The 25301-nt window shown below is 39.9% G+C and overlaps 1 protein-coding gene across 1 annotated transcript in view; it reads left to right on the forward strand.

Annotated features, from left to right (window-relative positions):
* Positions 1 to 25301, forward strand: part of LOC132974780 (protein unc-13 homolog B-like) — a 169687-nt gene that overhangs the window by 42121 nt on the left and 102265 nt on the right. The window contains exons 4-8 of the mRNA XM_061039055.1: positions 1574 to 1691; positions 4558 to 4681; positions 6694 to 6767; positions 7636 to 7693; positions 9511 to 9724. Coding sequence (XP_060895038.1) covers positions 1574 to 1691; positions 4558 to 4681; positions 6694 to 6767; positions 7636 to 7693; positions 9511 to 9724 — 588 coding nt within the window. The remainder of the gene's footprint in view (positions 1 to 1573; positions 1692 to 4557; positions 4682 to 6693; positions 6768 to 7635; positions 7694 to 9510; positions 9725 to 25301) is intronic.

Genomic DNA, 25301 nt, shown 5'->3' on the forward strand with positions numbered 1-25301 from the left:
CAAACTGAGCAGGATGAATATGAATGGAGCTGTGAATGTGAATATGCAGATGAGGAGGAGACACAGTTCGCCTTCTGTCTTCCTTCAGACAGATCTGTCACAAAATGACGCCTTTCATCCTTCATCCGCTTTACTTTAGGAGAAGACTCGCAGACTCACTGACCTGATGGCAGTGTGAATAAAACCACAGGTCAAGTATGGACCATATTTCGTTTTCGTTTGAGTGAGAGCAGCTAACATCTGTCACATGATGATTTATGGTTCAGATTATTTTGTTGTAGGAATTTTTGACAAAGAAATGGTGTTTGTGTGGTGACTTACGTTCATAAATCAGTGAATGGATGAAGAAGTTGGGATCAAATGTTTTTAAAAAAACAGCAAAAAAGGATCACACTCGACATTGAATAAATTTCCAGGTGCCCGACCGCAACAAGACTTAAATAGAGACAAAAAAGTCAGCACACTAAATGTCCTTAAAGTAACTTTTTATCTCGGCAAGAGCAGCGTACAAACAAACAACGGACGCGTTTCAGCACTAGGCACTATACCGGCTTTCATCAGCGTATGCAACATTTAGTGTGCTGACTTTTTTGTCTCAGTATAAAATGTTTTTAAGTCTGCAACATTTATGAAATTGGTGATTTATGAAGCAAATACTTTTCAAGAAATAAATCTTATAGGATTTAAATATCAGTACAAACATGCCAGTGCAAAGTTTGCCGCATTTTTTAACCAACTTTTCTTTGCATTCAAATTTGGAAAAACCCTTAATGAGATATCAAGGCATTTCTTTATATAATAGCTCATGAAACTCCAATGAAACCAAACCTACTGCCTTGTTTTAACGAAACAATTTAGGCTTTCTTTACATTACAGTATATCCGTTCAAACCCCAAATCTCTGCTGCGTTTTCTCATAATGCTGTTGTTTACGTTTTTTGTAAGTGTTCCCTTCAGTTGAGTTTATTCTTGCTCCAAAGCTGGAGGCCACCGCGGTGCAAGCTACTGGTTTACAGACTTCTTTTGAAGTTTTGCATCAAGCCATCACTATCTTGTTTTTGGGGTCTGCTGCTTCTCTGAAAGGCAGCAGGGTTATGATTTGACCAAAGATAGCCACCCTCGAAGGCACACCCTACTTTATTGTCTTATTTACTCTGAAGTGAACTGTCATTTACAAAATAACATCATTCTGTTCTTAAGAGGACTTGAAACTAGCGATTGAAACACTAAACCTATTAGAAAAAGGCTTCAGATCAAGAAGATCAAGTCTTCTATACAATTACTTCTACGATATTTTATTCCTCTTGGAAAGAAATCAAAGTATCGCTTTTTGATTTATAACCTCAGAAACTTCTCGCTTCTTTATTTCTTTTCTTTTCGTTGTTTTATGTTTAATTACTATCTTACAACGATTGCAGCAAAGGGGCTGCATCCTGTTCTTCAAAGTCTGAATAGACAAAGAAAAGAGCCCAACCTTCATAATTTATTATCACATCTGAGACTTATTTTGCAGTTTTGATACCAGGTTTAAACTTTGGTCTGTATTTAACATTCGTGTGTTTGTGTTTCTACAGCGAGATCAGTCATCTGGAGTCTGGTCTGGTGGTGGAGCTGTGGAATAAAGGTTTGATCTGGGACACTATGATCGGCACAGCGCTGATACCTCTAGACACAATTCAACAATCTGACCAGGTAACACACCTTCATTGTTTGAATATTACAAACATCAACACAAGGGATTAAAGTTCATCAAAAACTTTTATACAAGATTTTGGCAAATAAGTTAATTTGAAACAGAAATGTATATGTTTGAATTTAAAATGATCTCAGGTCGAGGTCCTTTTTACCATATAAACCACTTGCATGTTTGTCAGCAAACCACCTTTTCAGATAAGTTCATATCTTTTCATCTGTCTTAAAACAACACACGCTCACATGAGATGCAAGTGTTGCTGGCTATAATCCTGTTCTTACCTAACCTGTTTCAACAGTTTACATTTCCTTCTTCCACAAGAAAAAACAGACAGAAGTTGATTTGAGTAGCTCAAATCATGTGCTTTATCTTCAAGAGTTACAATCTTCTTTGTATTTCCAGACAGCAGTTTCTTGCTAAGCTAAAGCGAGGAAAATTAACTCAAAGAGGCAATTTCATAAAAACAGTCGATCTGATAAACTCAGGGAAGGGTTTCATAAGCTTCAGAAGAAACTGAACCACACAGTGTTATAGTGTGCCATAGACACAAACACACACACACACACACACACACACACACACATAGCTCTGCCATTTTTACGCAACCATGTTTATGAAGTTCTATACAGAAATAGTTGCACAACACCAGTACAAAAGAGAAACTCTTTATTCCCTCAACACCAGACTATGGCAAAGAACTTGTTTCATATTGTAGTCATCAACAACACCGTGGATGAACATTTAGACAATAAAGTATCCTTAAATTATGTTACGGTATTTTTGTAATGAAGTGAAAAACAGCCACAGCATAAAGCCTGACAGCACAGTGATATGCAGTTATCTAATCAAACAGCTCAGTTTTTACTCAGAAAAACTCCTTATCGAGAATATGGAGAACTTTTTCCATCAGACATGTCCTTGACTGGAAGCAGGCCATAGCATACATGTTACACACACACATAACCTACAATATCATGAATGTGTGTAAACACACGCTATCACAGAGTGATACCCTGATTACAGATTCATTTTCATGCTAGAATATTTACATTTAATTTTATAATGTTTATTGGAGACATCCTTTCTGGTTAGTTATTACTGAATGTATTATATCATTACATTTCCACAAATAAAAAGTGCAACTCTCGCATTTTTTAATAACCACCGCAATGTGATATTTATTACAAAATACTGCAGATTATTACCAAAAGTGATTGTTATTACATAATGAAGTGAAAATGTATTACATTCCAGTCACTTTAGATAAATCCATTTTTGAGCTAAATGAGTGGTGTTTTTTTTAGGATTTGTTTTTGGGTGGGAAAGGAGACACAGGTCAGATTTGAACCCGGGAAAGCCCACTTTGAGAACTGTATGTCATGATTGGTTGAAGAAATAAAGGAGGTGGACCCAATTGCAGATACAAAGAAAACTAAATTTATTAAACAAAAAGCCAAAGGCAAACAAAACTCACTAATTCAAAATGTTCAACAAAAATCCAAAAGGGGAAAACACAGAGCCACGAGGAAACACTAAAAACACTGGAACCTCTGACAGACTGACTAACTACGCTCTACTTACAACAATGATCTGACATCACGAGGGACTAAATAGACACAGTGGTACTCAAACACAGGTGTTACTAATAACACAGGTGAAGACAATGAGGGCAATCAACACTGAGGGAAACACACAGAGGAAGGAATACAATACAAACTAAATCAAGAAACACTAAAGACACACAGAACTCAAGAATGTAACAAAACACACTGGAACATAAACACTAGGATACGAAGTTACAAAATAACGCATGAAACACTAAAGACTAACCTAGAAAACACACAAGAGAAACACCATCAGGGAAGAATGAGAACTAAAAACAAGAAAATCTAAACTCTGAAAATCTACAAAATAAGAAACCAAATCATGACACTGTAGCCACTACTATGCCACTATTGCCCCAAATTAGTCTGTTTTTATGATTTATATTCATAGCTTTTCCTTAACAAGCTTAACCACATGCAAACAAACAGTCAGACCTTGAGCTTCATTGGAATTGACTAAATTGAATATTATTATGTTAAAATGAAATATCACTTTGTAAACTGGTGCAGTGCTTGTTATGCCCATTAAAATGGCAAAAAAAAAACTGTTTGAATTGTTTCCAGTTCAGATCAGTTTTTTTTTGCTCATGGCTTTTTTTTTTCCAAGCATGGTTGCTTGTATGATGTCACTCCTGCAATTTTCCTTTCATAATTATATGTCTTAGCTTAGTCTACAATTCAGTGACAGGAGGGACAGCAGAATGAACACTTTTGGCTACTGTGTGTCTGCTCATGAAAGATAATTGAAATCAACAAATGAAATAAACAATAATAATGAATATAGTATGTGCTACTCCGACTGCTGCTTAAGCAAACCAGAATCCTAGAGACAGACTCCTTCCTCCACCACTGCTTACCTATTAAGAAAACACCATCTTTACCTGTTATCTGAGAGCAGCTCTCTCACAGGTTGGCAGTCAGCAGACGTGGCTAACTGATTGTTGCAGGCAGACTTGTCTTGCCTTGAGCCCTATTACCTTTCTCTGCAGAGTTTTAAAGTGAAGCAGCAGCACACATGTAGTCATTAATAATGTAGGCCGCAGTGCTTGACTTGTCTTCCCAGTTTGGGGCGGATTAAACGCTGACCCTCATTTAACCGGGTCTGAACTAGCAGAGTTGTTTCTCACCTCTTCATCTTTTCATCGGTTGTTCAGTGAGCGCGTTCAATTGCCACAAAGTTGCTCTGATTCTCAGTGAGGAAATGTTCTGTCTTTCTCTGATTTCTTTCCTGTCCCTCTTTTCTCACTGTTTATCATTTCAGGAGGGTCCAGGACAGTGGACGTCATTGGACTCAGAGGTGTTAATGAGGGAGGATGAGATTTGTGGAACGACCAACCCAACACAACACCAAGTGCTGCTGGACACCCGCTTCGAGTTGCCCTTTGGTTGGTTCAAAACCACTCTTAAATACATTTCTAAATCACATATAACCAGACGTTGATGCAGCAATAGAGCATGTTTGGTTGAATAGTATTTTTGTATTGATCACGATACTGTTTGAGCTCTTGGTAAATGTTGAGACGGCCAGTAAAGAATAAAAACTACAATAACCTTTAATATTTTTTGAAGCAATTTTCAACAATATTAAATGACAGTCCCTAACAGTTTGTCATGAAAACCGTAGAATAATAAGATTAACATGAACACTCCAATTATTATACAGATCAAATAGTCAACATAACATGAATATGGGAGATATTCTGAGCTACTGTTAAGCGTAGCAGTCTTAAAACATACAAATAATAAACCTTTTTTGAATATCTTTCGTCAAAGAAATTCAGCTGTATGTGCACCACACTGAGGAAAATACATGCGTGTGCACATCAAATCAGGGATAAAGTGACATCATAATGTAAATTGAGGGAAACAAAGAAACACGAACCAGGAAACCTCCATGTGTTTCGCACAACAATGATTTTCATGTAGTTGTTAGACTCACTTGATACAGGACAGTTTAATTCCGATAACAACGAGACATTTGGCTGTTATTGTTCATCCCCATGGGCTTCTTGTAAAACCTGTGATGAATTAGAGTTTGTGGAAGTACTGGGGTACATGAAGATTTATGAACAATTTCATCTAGGGCAACACATTTGGTCTTTCTAAATATATTGTCAATCCTCACCACACAGTTTATTTGTATTCTTCTCTTGTATTTCTACTCAGTTTGCTGCATTTCATTGTGAAGTTTTGTTTCCTCAGCATGCCCTTATAGCTTCTTTTTAAAAACTCTGCTCCTAAGTGGTCACTATCTCTCCTCTCTGTCTGCCTGATGGTCTGTTTACTTACATTCACCTCATGTCAGGATGAGCTCTGGTTCTTACTGCTGTCTGCTCCTCTTGACATAAAGGTCAGGGCCTGAAGATGGAGATAAGATAATAGCTGTCCTATTTGAACAAACCTTGACAAATAATTTTTAAAGTAAATAGTTCAGGTAATTATCATCCAGTTTCCAATATCAGAACAAATCAATAGTGAGTTGCACCTTTTCAGTCATCACTTACGAGGACATTTAAAAAACACCACACATTTACAAATGCCTGTTTAATTGAGATGTTATAATTGTATCTTAAATCTGCTTAGAAATCATTTAAAAATAGTCTTTTAGTACTCAAATCTAAATGAGTTCTTGAGGATTAAAGTTGTTAAAAGAGGAACATTTGACCCCGTTTCTTACCAGGTTATTTCATTATACTCATAACCATACTTTGAAAAAAAAAAAAACTCATATTACTGAATATCTGGGTGGTCACAAGTTTTTTTTGTCATATTAGTTTATTCATAAGTAAAAAGTTGATTTGTTAAAAGTAGACAATAGGAGCTGTGGCTTTACTATGACAGACTGTGACTGTTGGCTGTTATCATATTTAATATTCCTCAATACACTGTAAACTGTATTTACAGCATATAAGTGACAGAATAACATGTTTTTTTTTTACAAAGGAAGTATGCAGACTTAGTTGTTCTTACTGTTTTCTTTTCTGAACTTCAGAGAACCACTGTCCCTGGTGTAGTTTTAAATTCTATTTCTGGGCCACCCAGAAGGAAACCTCCTCATCAGATATTAAACACACATGAATATAAGATGGGTGGGAAAATACAGGATGGGACAGGGAGCATGGAGGACATTCGGCAGAGGAAAGGGTGGAGTCAGAGTGTCTCTCAGGGTCTGTCTTTTCTTCTTGCACTTTGCCTCACTTTTGTCATTCTGCCTCCATTATTTAATGTTGTTCTCCCTCTATTCTACCAACCATTCCTCCACCTATACCTCCACTCCATGTGTATTTCCTCATTTTCCCATCTTTCACCACCATCTCTTACTCGCTCCTCTAGATATCCTCTTGGAAATTTTCACACTTTAATCCATCTTTTACTTCTGTCCCATCCATCTGTCCAGATATCCCAGACGACGAGGCTCAGTACTGGACCAGTAAACTGGAGCGGATCAACACCATGCGGATACATGACGAGGTAAGTTTCCTTAAACAGTCTATTTCCTCTTGTTGAGTTGTTTATTGAGCCTTACAGATGTTATATGATGCTACTCAGAAGTCTTAAAGGAGATCTTTTTTTTTTTTTAAAGTGAGCAATCTCAACTATGAACATTTTTGTTCTTCAACTTGAAAATATGTTGTTGTGGAAAAAAGCTTAGAATAGTAGGATGTAATACGCTTGTGTCACTTGAAACTAGATTAGCAACACAGGTTCTAGCATTCTTGTTTTTAGTGTTAAGAAAAGTTTATTTTCTCTATCATGCATTTACTTTTTCTGCATCCATCCTTTACTGCAAAAAGCCATGAACGTGTAGTAGTATAACTCAATTTGCACTGATGATGAATTATCGTATTACCATTCAAACCATATACAAATCTGTAGCCTATGTATGGCAGAAATACTGTAAGCAGGCAGAGGAAATTAATTTCCAGGTTTACATGTTTTATGGGACCAAGAAATCACGCAACTGAAATGTCTAAATTTGTTTTTTATGTCTGTTAAAATTTGAGGAAAGGTTTTTGTTAAATCTGCTTTTTACAGAATAACTTTAGGTTAATACATATTCTGTATTATTTTCAGATGGCCCATTTAATTTTTAAGTTTGACTGAACATAAAGTACAAATGAACTACCTTTCAGTTGTACTGCAGCTTATATCAGCTCTCTGCTGCCATCTACTGAAAAACACACCACATTACATAATGTGATCACAGTCAATACTTTACTCGTGTGTCTTTTTTATTTGAAATCATTTCATTGTCTTCTTTATATGCCCTTACACTTATCATGAATTATTTTTCTTATCATTTCTTAATCTTACTTTTACCTTGTTTCTCCTGTGGCAGTATCCACTGCAGGACGAGGTTCAGAGAAGACGAATGGCTTCAGTTCCCTCTCAGTGCTGTGAGTATAAAAGAACAATATGTAGTACAACACGTTCATGCTATACACTGTGTTTTCCATTGTTTGTTTGTGTATGTTTTGTGGGTCACATGTGTGTCAGTCTAGACTGGTGACAGTCTAAGGAAAGGACAATATTTTCTCCTCTTCTTGTCTAGTGTAATGACAATTCAGTCAAATTATACAGAAAATTACCAAGGCAATTTGGCTCAGACTCATACAATTAAACTTGCTGCTTTGCCAGGTTTTAGTTAATGAGTCCCCAATGATTTTTAAAAAATCTTGCATTTTGCACTCTGAAGAGGAAATTTGGATGCAGCATTGACTCTTTATGGTACTTCTGGAGAGTTGTCCTGTTGTGCGCAGATTGTACCTTTCTAACTGCTTTCCTGCAACTGCTGTGTTTTGTTTCAATCATTCTGTTCAGCATGAGATTTAACTCCCTCATCACATTACTTCATTTAACTTCATGGTACTGTCTCAAAGCTTTGTTCATGAATATTACCATTAGTTAATTTGAATGATAATACTAATTTCACATATTTGGGTGTTATCAGTCCCATCACATATCATATACTCACCTGGCCATAACCAGCCAACTGTTACTGCTTTTAATTTTATGACTGAAGCTCACTTTTCTTCCTGACTTCTTTGAACACTTGCCTCCATGCCACCAGGCAGTTGGAGTTATTTTGGATGGAGTGACAAGCAGAGTACGTAAAGTGGTTGTTTTTGTTCTCTGTGACTTATCATTCACTTATTAATTCTGCATGGTTAAGGACTATTTTTCCAATGCATGTTTGGTCTTTATTATTTACGTGTCCATTGTTTTTTTTTAAATGTAACGTTTGGTGCCAGTTTTGTTGACACTTGATGTGGTTGGAGTAATTTGGAAATTTGTTTAATGAATCCATTTTTTGGAGATTGTGTCATTGTCTTTCTGGTATTCATATTTAATGTATTAAATATCTGCTACCACCAGGGGGCACTTTTTATTCAATGTATTTTCATAGATAGGCAGGGATCCTGTAATGTCCCCAGTCTAGGGGTAATCAAAACATGACATCTTGACAACACACCTCACATAATCACAAGAAAGGCCAGCTGTACAGTACAAGTTCAAAATGTATAATTACCAATCAACAACAAAAAGTTAAGTTGTGACCCCTTAAACATCCTCTAATATCTAACAAACGCTTCTCAACATAAAGAAAAAAAGTTCAAAACCTACCAACAAAAGCTAACAACCAACACAAAGGGGCTAATTCATTTCAAACTACTTACACAAGCTCAGTATTGACAGTAATGAGTTTAAAACATTAAATGTACAATTTTACATATTTCAAACAAAAAATATTAGCAAATCTATTGATTTCTTAATCACCAATATGCCAACAAACCTTTGATTCAGGATGAAAGACCATTCTACTTGTAGCCTTACCATGCAGCCTTGTCTCTCAGATTATACGTCTGATTATAGACAGTGAAATACTGTATGACTATGGTACAGGTTTGACCTGTGTATGAAATGGTTTCTAATGATTTCAATTTTTTCAGTTAAAAGTTTACCTGAATTAAGTGAAGAAATCAAAAGGAAGAGTGGAAGCAGGATAACATTTCTTGGTCAATAAGGACATTAAGCTTGCCATCTATAAGGTCTATCATGAACTATTCTTTCAGATTAGTTGTAGAGTGTAGTTTGAAATACTATCATATTAGTTCCATACTATGAGTTCTATAAAGTCTCCAAGTTGTATTTTTTTTTTGTCATTTAATGTTTTATTTGTATTTTTTAAATAATGTTTGTTGTCTTTGCCCAGCTTATGATGACCATGATAGTGCAGTGGATGACCGCGACAGTGACTACCGCAGTGAAACTGGCAACAGACCTCCACGCTTCCACAACACCTCTCAGACAAATTCATCAGTGCACCAGTATCCTATAGGACGCAGGGTCGAACATCAAACCCTGTCCAGAGAGTCTGACTCTATACAAAGCTATGAGCTAGACTATAGAGAAATGAGGGGACCAAGGTAAACATACACCAATCACAGACACACTTCCCTGATCTTTGCAATACTGCTTAAGAATCGTTTGTATTCTCTTAATTGTTTGCTCTTTGCTTTAATTATTCAAGTAAAGAATAGTAGTAGTGTCTATTGTTAGAATTTTTTAAACATTTATTTTAGAGAAATACACCACCTTTTATAAAAAAGATCTCATTTCAGGCTTGACTGTCACAGTCTTGTACATTACACAAGTAGCATTACTGTATGCATTTGGAATTTCTATAGTTTATCTCACATTAATTTAAGGTAACACTGCTGGTCCATATGGAGATTAATATTCATTATTTAAACAAAGAAATTGTAAGAGTTGTTATGTGGGAACTCAAATTCTCATACAAAATCAGTTGTTAGAGTTTACAGATTTGCCTTTCAAAATATTAAAAAAAGAGCAAATAGTTGCATCTTACTTTGAAGTGTTTCACGCGTTTAAGCCACAGCATAATCTTCTGACAATAGAGGGATGTATTCATTTGTGTAAAGTATCAAAGAAAATACTTTCCCTCCCACATGTGCACTTGACTTTTCATTTTCATTAACGTTTTTTGCCTGCTTGAACAAACATTTCCTTTGCATGCTTTCCTGTTTTGGTTTATGCCTAATTCTTAATTTCTCTTTTTTTCTTTGCATCACGTTCAACTGCTTCCTGCATGGTGCTTTTCTTTTCTTTAAAAAAGGCCATCAAATAGTAAAGGTGGAGTTAGAATAATCCCTGTTGACTCGGGTATGGGTGTGGAGGATTGGGAGAGTAAATATAAAGTGCCTGAATCAGGTGTCCTGGATGATTACTTGGACGCTGAACAGAAAATGTGGGAGGATGAAGATAAAAGTATAATCTACCGTATCAGTGACAACCCTTGTGAATCAAAAGGCAGTAGGTTCTACCAAGCAGTAGAATGTGATACATTTTCCCCCGAGGATATGGATGACATGACTGGCAGGCCATGCAGTTCGCGGCATGGCTTTGGGAGTGGAGAAGTACGCTTAGTTTATAAGGAAGCTGGCAGCTTTGAGGATGAATTATCTCCTCCTGAAATTGATATAATTCCCTCAATCAAACAGCAACGCAAGCAGTCAGACAGTGAAAGTCTACTCTACAAGACCAGACTGTGGGCCAAAACTGCCTTAGAGGACACTCTTGAAAGTTATGCAGCTTACCGAGAGGAGGAGGCTGCTCGGGAAGAAGCTGCAAGGATCAGGGGGAGGAGTGAATATGGCTCACTTGGTTCAGATGAAATGCAGTATTCCTTTGGATCAGAGGAGGAACTGGATGATCTGACATTCACTGAGGGGGATGCAGGATATGAATATGAAAGTTACTACTACCCTGATAGTTATATGTCTGCTTTTGGAGGACAAGCTTGTTCAAGCACAGAGAGAGAAGGTCGTGGACAAGATCTTATGTTGTCTCCTGTCGAAGAGCCAAGTGACGAATATGTAGATGCACTGGATGAACTTCAGAACTTAGTGCACTCTGTGTCTGAATATCTGGCCGTAAAAGAGGAGGAGATCAACAACTATGAGTCAATACCTAAACCAATAAGAAGAAAACTCCCAGCCCTGCCAACGGATGCTACAGTTCTGAAACCTGAGGACAGCAATGAAGTTAAACCTGAAGCAAAGGAGGATAGTGCTGTTGAACAGGGCATAGCAGGAGTAAAGAATGCCATGAGCTCATTATTTAGTACAATAACAGGATCAAAATCTCCCACTGAGGCAGAAACCACTAGTACAACTACATCACCTCAACCACCACAGACAGATTCTGGTATTTCAAAATTGTTCTCTTTAATACCTAAACCTAAAACTGAGCCTACAGATAACTCTGGTGTAACTGCAGTAGACCAACCTACCTCCCAAGCATCACTCCAACCTGAGTCTGGCATTTCAAAGTTACTTTCATTTATTCCCAAAAGTGGTGGTATTTCCCCCCCAGTGGCCATAGTTCCTCCTGCCTCACAGGAGTCCACAACAGAAAAAAAGTTTTCCCTTCAGTCGCTCTTGCCATTTCAATCGGCTGAATCAAATCGTCAAACTGACACTGATCAGGCATCATCAAATGTTGGGCCTGGGGCACAAGGAGGTGCAACTACTGCTACCCATTCCCCATCTGGGTTTGAATCCATGTTAGGAAAACTCAGTCCTTTGAGACTGTTTTCAAGTGCACCAACATCTAGAGAGCCATCGCCTCAGCCATCAGAGCAAAGAAGTGCATCTGCTGCGAGCAATGAAGGGTCTATAAGCAGAGCTGCTAGTCCTAATAGAGATGGGTCCCAAACAGAGCGACAGCTATCAGGAGAGACAAAACCAGGTTCAGGAAGTGGCTCAGTTGATCTTTTGCCAGATACAGGAAGTGGCTCAATTGAGCTATCGCAAGACACAGGAAGTGGGTCAGTAGAGCTTCTTCCTGAAACCGAGTCATCTGGTGAGTTACCTGATATTCAGCAAAGAAGAACTTCTGCAAAATCTGAAAGCACTTCAGAGGAAACAGGATTCTTCAGTCCTTTTAAGAAATCTCTCTCTACACTTATATCAACAGTTCCTCCTGAAAACATTTCACAGACTGACACAAAGCCTGCAGAAGAGTCATTCTTAGGTAGCAAACTCAAAATTCCATTTTTCTCCTCTGAAAATGTTGCCACAACAACTCCGCCAAAAACAGAAGGAGGCATGCTCTCTGGAATTCTTAAGTTTGCATCTGGTGAAGATGTTAATGCCCCATCAAGAAGTCCTTCCCCCAGCCCGGCAAGGACTCCATCTCCAAGTCGTGCTGCCCTTCTTGAAAGTGTACCAAAAGGAAACACAGAAACTGGTTGGTTTTCAAACTTGTTTAAGGTAGCCCCAAGTGAACCTGCTAATGAGTCTACAAAACCACAAATGACTCCCACTGTGATGCTTACTAAACCTAGTGGTCAAACTGAGGAACATATTGGAGAAATGGTCCCTGAAACCACAGAGAGCTCTATCAATAGGACAGAACAGGTGTCTCCAGAACAAACAGTATCTGAAAAAGATCCCAAGTGCAACACAGATGTTCATTCAGAAGCAGGTGTAACCACACAAGCACCAGGAATTTTGGCTGGAATATTGAAAATAGGATCAGCTGAAGATGTACAAGGAGGTGATAGTCAGCCTCAACAAGTTGGGCTATTTTCTGGCCTGTTTTCATCACCTTCGAATACTTCTCCTCAAACACAGCAGAATTCTGCCACACAACAATCAGGAGGACTATTATCTGGATTTTTAAAGTTTGCCTCTGATAATGTTTCTGCTCCTCCAAATCAGACACAGTCTACACTGCCAGGAGGGCAGTCAGGCCAAATTCCCAATGAAATGCAAGGACAACCTGCTGCTGCACAGCCACCTATAGGTGGACTATTATCTGGGCTCTTTAAAAAAGCTACAGACACAGTGACTGGGTCTCAACCAGCTCAGCCCAATCAAGAGTCACAAACAGATACAACCCATCATACAGTGAAAACAGAAGGACCTGAACAAAATCTCACACAAGGGTCTACACCTCCAACTCAGTCAACTGGGGTTTTGTCAGGATTCATCAAACTGGGTTCAATAGAAGCCCTATCGCTTGACAAAAGTCAAGACCAACAACAAAAACAATCTTTAGCCTCAGACCTACAGCCTAACCAAGAGCAACAACCCAATCAAACAACAGAAGAATTACCTCCAAAAGTGACAGCAACAACACCTCAACCCACTGGATTGTTTGGGGGTTTGTTGAAACTCACAGACACTGTTTCTCAGCCAAAAGGACCACTGTCTACAACAGCTACACAACCTAATCAGCAATCTGGTACCATGTTGTCTGGATTTTTTAGCAAAATTGTTGAACCTAATTCTGCTCCATCTCAGCCACAACCAGAGTCTTGTGCTAAAGAGACTAACCAAAGACCTCCTCAACAAGGAGGCTTCCTCTCTGGTCTTTTTGGGATTGGGGGACAAGACACTGCTCCTGCAAATCCATCCCAGCATTCACAAAACCCAGCACACTCTCTACAAAAGCAGAGTGGCCAATCTGGGCCCCATCCTAATCAGCCACCAGGCAGTAGACAAAACCTACAACGACAAAACCAAGTCCCTCCACAACAGCCACCCAGTAGTCCTGGAGGGATGCTGACTGGATTTCTTAACAAAATAACAGATGCAGCGACCCCACAGTCTACAGTTGGAAGTCAAGCAGAGCAGCAACAGGCACAACGAGCAGGCCCTAAAACAGTGCAGCAACAACCGAATCAACAAGGAGGCTTCTTTTCTGGGCTATTCTCAGGAGGTCCTACTCTTTCACAACAGCAGCCAACCGTTTCCAATCCAAACCAGCAGTTACCCCAACAAGGTAACAGACAGCCTCTGAGGAGGCAAAACCAGATACCCACGCAACCGGCTGCCTCTGCTCCAGAGCCACAGCAGGGTGGACTGCTATCAGGACTTTTAAATAAGTTAACGCCTACAGATACTGCACAACCACCACCATCTCAGCAGACAGGGTCTCAACAGGGAAATAAATCTAACATTGTTGGATCAGCTCAATCTGCAGGTCAACAATCCTCCCAACCCATTCAGCAAGGAGGATTCTTATCTGGTCTGTTTGGTCAAACAACACCTAATCAACAGCAACAGACAAGCAAAATGGCAAGTCCTGAACAAAAAACAACTCAACAACCTAGTCAGAGTGGAGGCTTGCTTTCAGGTATTCTAAAGCTTGCATCTGGTGAAAATGTACCCCAGGAGCAACAGTCCACTCGACCTGCTCCTACAGGTCAACAATCTGTAAAGTCAGGACAAAACCCAGCCCAGTCTGACTCAGGCGGATTATTCTCTGGCTTGATGAACAAAATTTCAGGTTCCGCGGAACAGTCATCTTCAGTCCTGGAACAGATGAACCTTCAAACAACACAGCAACAGCCACGTGCAGGGCAAGGGAGACCACAGATTCAGAGAACAAAACAAGTAGAGATGCATTCCTCCCAAGATGGGGCAACAGACAAGGACATAAAAGGTCCCTCACAAAAAGGTTTCCTCTCAGGTCTTTTTAGTACCACAGAGGAGCCATCATCAAAAACACAGCCGTCCCCAGCTCCTCAACTTGGGAAGGAAGAACCAAAAACCAGCACATCTCCTAGTTTGTTATCCAATATTTTTAAATCTAGCTCCAGTGGCAGTACTTCTGCTCCTGGAAAGGAAACTGAAAAGGGCTTTCTTGATCATTTACTACCGAAAAGTAAGGAGGATATACCTTCAAGTACAGCAACACTGACAAGTGCTGCTGTTACATCTCATCCAGTTAATGAAACCTGTAAAGAACCATTGCAATCTCAGGTCTGGCAAGATCCCACAATTTCCCCAACCCAATGTTATCTTGAAGAAATTCAGCGTCTTTTGTATGGGACAGCGCATGAGTATGGTTACAAAGACCTTTTATTCAACTTTACAGAGCATGGTGTCATTCCACCAGAGCTCTATGAACATCAATGTCTCATAGAAGCTCTTTTGTGGCAGCAACTCAATGATTATGCCCTTGTGGAAGCTCTTGCAACTCAAGTTCAAGTTCCTCCCCAGACATTTCAAGGGCATATACCACCAACGGCTAGAGCACCTAAATTAGAGAATAACATGTGGTTAAACCCTTTACAAATGGACATAAGTGACTTCAATATACCCTCACATCCTTGGAGGGATGCTGCCACCCAGCTCTTTGAAAGCAGAAATCACGTTCTTGAGCCAGATGAAGATCTTGTTTTGTTTGACATGAGTTGCAGAGACAGAAATCCCTGGAGTAGCTGTGACCATTTGAATGCTCTTGATAGGAACATAAAACCTTGGATTGTTGAAGGTAGTGCTCTAAATCTGTGCATGGGAAAAACAAAGACAAGGCTAAGTAGATGTCAGTCATTTACAGAATGCAGTGTACAGGAATTCAGCAAAGTAGTTGAAAATTGTAGTGCCAGCAATAATGTAAAAGATGAAAACTTTGACTTAAAATCAGCAACTGAGTTTTTAACAAAACTTGCCACAAAAAAGGGTCCAATGGATTTAACACGTGGTGCTATGGATTTAAGCAGGTTTGCAGGAGCTATGGGGCATGCAGATGATGAAATGCTCTTTGAAGATTCTGAGTGGTATCAACAATGGCTTTCACTATTGGAGCAGGGTTTGTGGTGGCCAGCTGAGGCTGGGGACTGTGGATATTATGTGTATACAGATGAGGAACACATTTATTCTCTCTTAACTGACAGGGCTGGAAGACACATCTATGCATGTGCTGCACCAGAGGATGTACAAGCTCTAGGTAATATAACTGAAAATATTGCTAATATTTTGAAACGAAAGGAAAAGGAAAAAGTAACCCTTTGTGGTTTTAAAATTCCACTCTACACTGAAGAAAATGGGTTCCAGAACCCAGGTGAGCAACAGAATAAATGTGTGCTTTCAGAAGCACCTATCAATTTAACTTCAGCCCTTAGAAAAGGTGAAAAAATAATGAATATGAATTTGGAAAGCTTTTCTCAAATGTTTCAAGAATCCATATCTTCACAAGCAGATCAGCCTGTTGATTTTACTGTGTACACACTTAAAAAGATCAAGGTGGAATCTACACAAAATCCTTACAGCCTTCAAGAGGAGCCAATGGAGGCAGCTGATTTTACTTTAAAGTCACTGAAAGGGGGACATGGAGGTCCGTACTGGATGAATCAGGGTATAAAAGATGCAGTTCCGCTCTCACCTGCTCCCTCTCAAAGGTGCTATTCAACACAAATCCCTCCAAATAGACCTTACCCTATTCCAGAAATAAAGATTGCACATGAAGAGGAAACACCTAAAGAAGAACAACAACAAAAGTCTGGCTCCATATTGCCAGATATTGGAAAAATCACAAGAATGTCTCCTAAAATTGATGCAAGGAAAGATCATACACTGCCATCATCAACACCTGTTACGTCATCATCAATTTCAGGCACAGTTTCAGAGACTTCAAAAATGTCAATACATTCTCCTGTGACCAAGCAAGCTTCAAAAATACCAGGACCTCTGCCCTTAGGAAGGAAACTGCCTACACCACCACCAACTACTAGATCTTCTTCAGCTCTTTCAGCAGAGGCAACTTCTGCAAGGACCCTTCCTGCTACATCTTTAACTACTGTAGCTGTGTCTCCTGTTTCCCCACAGAGACCACAGCTAGCAAGGCAGCCATCGCAGGCAGAAAAACCCAGAGTATTATTATCACAAGCAAATAAGACCACTGTCACAGGGATGGGTGACAATAGCAAAGCAAAAAGTACTGTACCACAAGACCAAAAATCCCCTCTGTCTGAAAAGCAGCCACAAGATACATCTCTGGAGCGTACACCAAAATTACACATATTGAATGACAGCTCAATTACATATAATGACGCTCACCTTTACAAAAGAGTTCAAAACTTTGGCACTGGCACAGGCAATAAAGTCCTAGATTTTTCTGCCAAAGTAAGTGAAACCAAAGACCTCCAAGAAAAAGATCTATCAGAATCCTACACAGTATCTGAACAAAAAGATAATGTTGTCGACTTCACAAAGTACAAATTAAAAAGATTCAAAGAGAAAAAGCAGATGGATTCAAATGAAAATGTGGACATGATGGACAAGACACCCGTTGCTGAAGATCTTACTAAGCAGATTGAGGAAGAAGAAGTTGAAAATCCTAACTTGGAATATCCCAATTTGGCCACTCTCCAGCAAAGTACAGGAGTTCAAATCTTGAGAACACTTCCTAAGACCACAAGCCACAAGCAAGTTCATCAACACAGGGAATCAGATTCAAAGATTATAGTCAACCATCCCTCTTCAACAATGCACATTAAAAGACCAGAGGGCTCCCAGAATATCTCTATAACTAAGACAAATAGAACTGATGTTACTGACTCTGGAAAAGATACTGTAGAAATGTCTTCCAAATTATCCCTTGCATTATCTGATCAATCAGTAAAGAGATCTGGCACTGATGTAATAGTATCAGCAACTAGTAGCTCCTCACTTACTACCTCCAGCACTTGTATGAGAAAAGTAGTGACACCCCAGGGACAGCAACTCAATTCCTCATTGAATGAACATCATAAAATTCAGCAAAGCATGTCCATAGCTACAACCGGTTATAAACAGAATAATCCAGTTAAAAGTAAGAGAGCAATTTTTACAATTAATTCCAACCAGACTACTGTAAAGACACAGATATACCAGGAGACCACTGCTCCAGCAAACTCAGTTAAAGCTACGTTAGATATGTCTACCAAGTCAAAAATCCAGCTGACACCAAAAACTGATGTGCCATCAAACAAACCTGTATGTGAGGCATTGCCATTGACAAATATTAAACAATCAACCTCTTCAGAGGTAGACACAACTTCAAGTCACAACAATACTATAGACTTTTCATTTAGAGGAGAATCACAAGAATTTAAGGGACAACAACCAACAGAGTTTATTTATTCACTACCTACTGAGAAATATAATGTACAGACTACTACAAGTGAGCAGGCAAAATGTTTTGTCCTGCAAGAGGAGATTGCATCTTACAATAGAAGTGCATTGTTTCCAAGACAAGTCCTTTTGAGTCATTCTTCTGAGACCCTTGACATTTCTAAAACAACCCAGCAAGCCACAGCACCAGCCAATACAGTTAAGGCCACATTAGACATGACTTCTAAAGCTTCTGGCAAATTGGAGGAGGTACTTACGAGAGTAACAAGAGATTACACTCTCACTGAAGCTATATCACTAACAAGAGGCAAGCCCAGTGCCCGTGAACTTGCAAGAAAAAATTCTGTTGGGGTTGCACTAGTGGTAGATATCTCATCTCAAGAACCTCTCAGTGAAATTAAGACTGTATCGCCTGCTAATGCACAGCAGACGTTTGAGAATGATACTAAATCCCACTCAAATTCTCTTTTATATCAACAACAATCAAGGCAACACAGTTCTGGTGTTTTTGCGAAGTTGAATCAAACATCTTTACAGTCATCAGCGACTGCTTCAGCCCTCCAGACAACAATTTCAACAAAACCTTGCTCAGCTGCAGTTGATATGTCACCGAAGCCATCCCAAGGCACACTGAGAATAACAATGCTTCAATGTGAGTCTAGAGAAAGTGAAGCGCTTTCTCTTATAAACAAGCCAAGTGCCAGAGCAGTGGCCAGAAAGGATTCAGTTGGCATGCCTCTTGTAGTTGACCTCACAGCACTGGAATCAATTTACAAGAAGCAACAACAAAACTCAATTACTGTGCAAAAACAGCCAATCCTAGATAGAAACCTTGGCCCTGTTATGCATCAGCCACTTCCCACCTGTATAAGAGTGCATTGTTCTAGTGTAAATGACTCTAATGGAATGTCACAGTCCATTATTCAACCTTATACACGCTCTTCAGCCCCAGCAAATTCTGTTAAATGCACATTGGATATGTCAACAAAGGCTGGTAAAGCAAACACAGTTACAAACCTTTCAGATCCAGTATCACTGGTACGAACAAAACCATCAAGCCTTACATATTCTCAGCAAAATTCTGCTGGTGTTCCATTAATAGTTGAAACTCACCTCTCCCAAGAGCAACCTAAAAGGCAACAGACACAAGTGGAAACACAAGAAAACACCCAAAAAGGAGTTGTGCACAGTGAAAAAGATCGAAGAGCATCAGCACCTGCTAATTCCATCAAAGGTTATCTGGATATGTCCCCAGGAATACAGCGGAGACAATCTGAAACAGTTTCTGACGTCTTGCCAACTGAAGCTGTACCTTTGATAAGAAACATCTCATCTGTAGCAATGGATGGTTCTGTTGGTGTATCACTCATAGTTGAGCAATCTCCACATGGAAATGGAAGAGCTGTGTTGAGAGGACACAACACAACAGAGACACTGCATAAGCATATATCTACCTGCCACAGTAATGTGATATTTTCTAGTTCAAGGACCAACTTGAAGGAAACACATCAACAAAATAAGCCATTAGATTTTTCTCATAAAGATAATCAAAATGCAACTAGGGTAAACATTCCAACAAATCAAACTTTATTAGAGGATGGACAGCCTATGAACTTCACTAACGAAAAAGCAATGTTTGAAAATAGGCAATTTAGAAGGCAGTTAGAAAAGGAAACATCACTGGGAATCGTTGACCTAACTTTGGATACCCAAAACAAAACCACATTAGGCAGTCTTCAAGATGCTACAGACGTTTTGTTTCCATTTATGCCTTCTCCGTCTCAGGGTGGTGTTTATCATCAACAGCACTATATCCCCCCACCTACACCTAAGGAGCTCAATGGAGATACAAATCAAAAGTCACTACAGAATTTGGAATATTCCACTGAGGGACATGTCACCAATCAACCTGGAATACATCAGCCAGAAACAAGGTTGCACTCGTCCCCAATGAATTTTTCGGTTTCTTCTTTCGGAAATATTGAAAGAAAGATACTGCCTCCCCAGAATTCAGATTCCTGGCCACCACAGGAAAGTGCATCTTATACATCATCACTTGACAGTAGATATCAACAGGTTGGAGGTATACATGTTGAACACAAAAATCAGTATCAGTTGCCTTCAAACATACCACTGGTGCAAACACAAAATTCAGTCCCACAACAACAACATCCACAACTTGGTCTTGATGTGGGTTGGACTTCTATCCCTATGTCTCAACCAAAGGCTCCACTGTTAAAAATAACGGACACATCTGTTCAGCGTGACTTAACATTTAGAACCAAAAGTCTTATCAAGCAACCAACTGTGGAAAGCCATGGAAGCCCCAAGGAAAGTCCACTAGATAGTGGAACAATAACAAGTAATACAGAGGCATTGCTGCAGTCATCTAGTGAGCAACTACATGGTACATCCCTAACTGCTCCTACTGTTCGATCTTTGAATACTCAGTCAGTCAGCTTAGTCAGTTCAAATATTGAACAAGCCCATAATAGACACACTGCAGATCCTTCTCTTCCAACTCTTAAGGTAAATCCTATGCAGGAAAGTAAGACTATAGAAAATTATGCAGAACAGCCCCTTCAACTCCCAAAACAATCTGATCCAAGACAATGCCACACACCAACTGTACCCACAAGTACTGTGATTTTAATTCCTGTACCAGAGGCAGAGTTATCACAACCCAACACAAAACAAGACCCAACGCCTGTAAAACAAGTCAAAAATATTTATCTGAGCCAGGGCCTCGGAGCTGAGAGGCAACAACCAGAACCAGAGGTATCTTCAACACAAGCAGGACACACCCCTGTTCAGGGTTTAATTGCATTATTTAGTGGCTCACAGTCCACAGTCAATACAAAACCAGTTTCTGTTACACTACACAATACTCAGATTGTGTCTACATCTGGGGACCAGAGAACACAAGGTACTCCATCACAGTCTTCTGTGGTCAGTCATGTTGTTGTCTCTCCTGACAAGACATCTGAATATAAGGAAACTCCAATGCACTGTTATGATAAGGGCACAATTGGCCCTGAAGCCCCTCTTGTTCAAATAACAGAAACAACTGGTTTAAGCCCACAAACGCCTGATGTGTCAAGTTGTCTGCCATACATGCCAACATTTGTTACTGACCAAAACCAAGTGTCCGCTGGAGTTCACCCAACTACTTTGTCACCATCTGAATTATCCAGAGATCAACCTGACACCCTTCAGACAGGGCTGGCTCCAACACCATCATTCAGTACTGAATCAGGATACAATATCAAAGGCCCAGCAAGAGATACATCTGGGAAAGAGTTGCCCCCTCCTGAATCTTCACCGGCTAAACCAACAGATACCATGCCACCAAAAGCAATGCTAAGTAAACGTGAATCAGTAGAACTATCAGAAACTTATTCAGAGTTTACATCCAAAGCAATTAATGAAGATGTTTCAGCCCTCACTGATACCATTGCTGATAATGAATCAGTCATATCACAGCAATCAAATGAAAACAAACATACTATATCACCAGAACATGTTGATACCATCACAGGAATAAGGGAGGTCTCCACTGTACCTCATATAACACAGGAGGACACAAGCCCACCAAGGTCAATCTACATTGGCATTGGTAGCTCAATAGAATCTCCCATTGATACAGAAATGTATCCAGGTGAGCCAAAACATTATGTTAGACTACCTCATATTTTTGTCTCAGCAGCAAGTTCACCAGAAGAAGAGACAATTGATAACGAGAGCAATGAAAGTAGTAAACCTGAACTGCAAGAAGTCAGTTCTTATGTAGATACCACTCCCATTGCAGTAACGTTGGAGTGTAATGAGACTTTGTCTAGTGACATTGCTTCACAGTCTGTTTTATCTGAGGATGTAAGGACCACAGAAGTCTGTACTACAGATACAGCCACTGAATCTGAGCAGGTCAATACATGTACACCAGAGATGTCATTTACGTTGACTACTACAGAAAATAAACATGCAGATGAACATGACTCAGAATACCTGCTCGATGAGATCAGTCCAAAAACAGAGAAACATACCGCTTCAAAAGCTGAGGAGGAAGCAGAAACCACTGAAGCGTGTGAACCACCACCTGAGCTGTCTTCCAGAGAAAGCAAATTAAAATCACAAGACATTACACCACTTGAAGCAGTTAAGCCTCTCAGTACTCTGGTCTGTCAAGTTGAAAACACAACATTAGAGCCACTACCCCAAGTCGGTGTTGAAACTCTTGAAGAGTTGGCCAGCGAAGAAAAAAAGACAACATCAGATTTTGTATTACCTGAAAAACATCAGTCACTTGATGAGTTGTCACTGAAAGAAGTTCCTGCATCCTCAGATGTAAAAACACCAGAAGAAGTACAACAGCTTTCTGACAAGACTGAAAGAGATGTCACCTTATCTACCCCTGAACCAATTCCTGTAAAATCTTTTGCAGAGGAAGTCAAAACCTCCAAGGAGGATAGTTTTGCTGTCAAGGTTGAAAAGCCTGAAACTGAACAGCTTAATGACCAACCAGCAAAAGGCTTATTTTCTACCTTTAGTGCCTCTACTGCAACCCAACAGCAGACATCTTCTCAAACTGGATTATCACTGCTTGGTGGCATTCTTCCTGGCTCATCTACGAAAGACACTCCTGGCACAGGCTTACTATCAATGTTTGGGGGGTCCAATGCCCCATCTTCACCTGGATCAAAAGATACACCACCACTGTCAACCCCACAAGAGACCCAAGGAAAAAGCTTATTCTCTATGTTTGGTGGATCCAGCAGCCAGCCACAATCTGGTCCAAGAGGTCCAACTGGTGTGAGACCTAGAGGTCCACCACCCAAAGAAGCTCCAGGCAAAGGTCTGTTTTCCATGTTTGGTGCATCTGCACCCCAGCAAACACCAAGTCCTAGAGGTCCTACTGGTTGCAGTGCTGCACCAAGAGGACCCTCTACTGGATCTTCTATATTTGGTGGTATCCTCCCAGGCTCTGCTACAAACAAGGACACTCCTGGCACAGGTTTGTTTTCCAAATTTGGAGGTCTTGGTGCCCAATCCCAAACTGGACAGAGATTACCCACACCAGGACCAACAGCTACATCAACAGGACAGAAAGGTTCAGAGCCCCTGGGAAAGGGACTATTCTCTATGTTTGGTGGACCAAGTCAGCAAGCACCAGAACCTCAACCTGCAGCTTCAAAGCTATCTGAATCAGAGGGTGTTTTCAAAGTGTCTTCTGTGTTTTCACTTGGTGGAAGTTCTGAAGGTAATAAATCCAAATCCGGATTTGGCTTATTTGGGATGTCTTTCATGGAGGAATCTAAGACAGAGCCAGAAATAATTGTTCCTACAAAGGAGGAGATAACCACGGAAGAAGTAAAAACCCCAGATGCCAAAGACTTTTCAAAAGAAGCTGAGGATTACGCAATTGCATGCCAAGATGTTCAAGATTCAACCATAGATATCAATAAAAGTAATTCTGAAAATACTCTTCCCTTATCGGATCCACATCTGGAGCTAGACAAAATAGCTACAGTGGAAAAACTTGTAATTAATGAAGATACCCCAGATACTGTTGATGCTTCTATCAGAGATGCAACAAAAATTACAAGTAATCAACTAGAGGAAGAGACATTATTGGACAAACATGCTGAAAAACTAGAAAGTGAGCAGCATTCAGACACCAAAAATGAATTTAAAGAGGTGAAAGATTTAGTGGATTCTGAAAAAGAGGTTCCTGAATCATTAACGGAACACTTAACATTAAAGAGCACAAGTGCTGAAACTAACATCGTTGCCATTGATAGCCTAAAAGAAAAAAATGATACTGTGCAGCTGCCCGAAAGTGTAATAGTTAATGATAATAAACCCATAAGATCAGACATGGTGCGAGTTGGACAAGTGGAAGATGTTTTTGAAGAAGAGATTACTATTCCAGAAATAGAGAAACAGACTGAGGAGTCCCTGAAAGTCGGTGCTGAACAGCAACCTGTAGTTGCAGATGAAGGAATATTAAATGAGGAGCCTTTAAGAGATGGTGGTAAGGAGAAAACTGAAGTTTCAGATGTAGAAAAATCAACTGAGGAGCCTTCAAAAGTTGCAGGTGAAGATCAACAAACACTCACAGATGGGGAAATTATAACTAAGGAACCTGCTGTTGGAAATGTACAAGCAGCCTCTTCTGATTTGGAGAAAAAAACTGAAGAAGCCACATTAGCTGATTCTTTAGTTGAAGTTACAGAGAACGTTACTGCAGATTCCATGATGGGTGTGGTGACAACAGAGGCTACAGTTTTAGAATCAGAAAACTCTATTGAAGAACAGAAAGAAACATCTGACAAGACTGTAAAGGAACCTGAGGCTAAGTTAGAGCTTGAAGAAGCTAGTAAAGAACCCTCACATGAAATACAGAAAGCTATTGAAAGTAACAACTCTGTTGCAGCAGTCCCAACATCGGATGAAGAAAAGAGTGTTGGTACCTACTCACCAGAAATAATGACATCTCAAGCAGTGGAACCTGTAAAAGGCCCATCACTGGGTCCTACTAGTCCTCCACCACAACAACAGCCCAGGCCATGCATGGCTAGGCCATCAGGCCCACCAGGACAGAGGATGGGAGGGCCACGGATGGGGGGCCCAAGAATGGCAGGCCCAAGAATGGCAGGCCCAAGAATGGCTGGACCAAGACAAGCAGGGCCGCAGAAGCCCCCTGAACCAGCTCCATTTTCTGGCTTTATGTCTATGTTTTCTACTCCAAGTGCTCCAAATAAAGCATCAACTGTTGGTGGATTTTTTTCGAGTTCACCAGGTTCACTTTTTGGATCATCCCCTGCTCCTCGTCAGCCCCAACAGCAACAACAACGACCACTACAACAACAACAACAACAACCACAGCAACAACAACAACAACAACAACAACAACAACAGAAAAGCTCCTTCTTTGGACTTACAAGTAGCATTGGTGCAGAAACCCTTACCAGTGACCTATTTGGTATTTTCAAAGGTCCTGAAACAACAAAATCCGAGGAGCATCAACACTCTGTCACAGAATCTGGACAAGTGGATTCATCTGAAAATGTAACAG

This window comes from Labrus mixtus, chromosome 5 (assembly GCF_963584025.1).
Source record: "Labrus mixtus chromosome 5, fLabMix1.1, whole genome shotgun sequence".
NCBI lineage: Eukaryota > Metazoa > Chordata > Actinopteri > Labriformes > Labridae > Labrus > Labrus mixtus.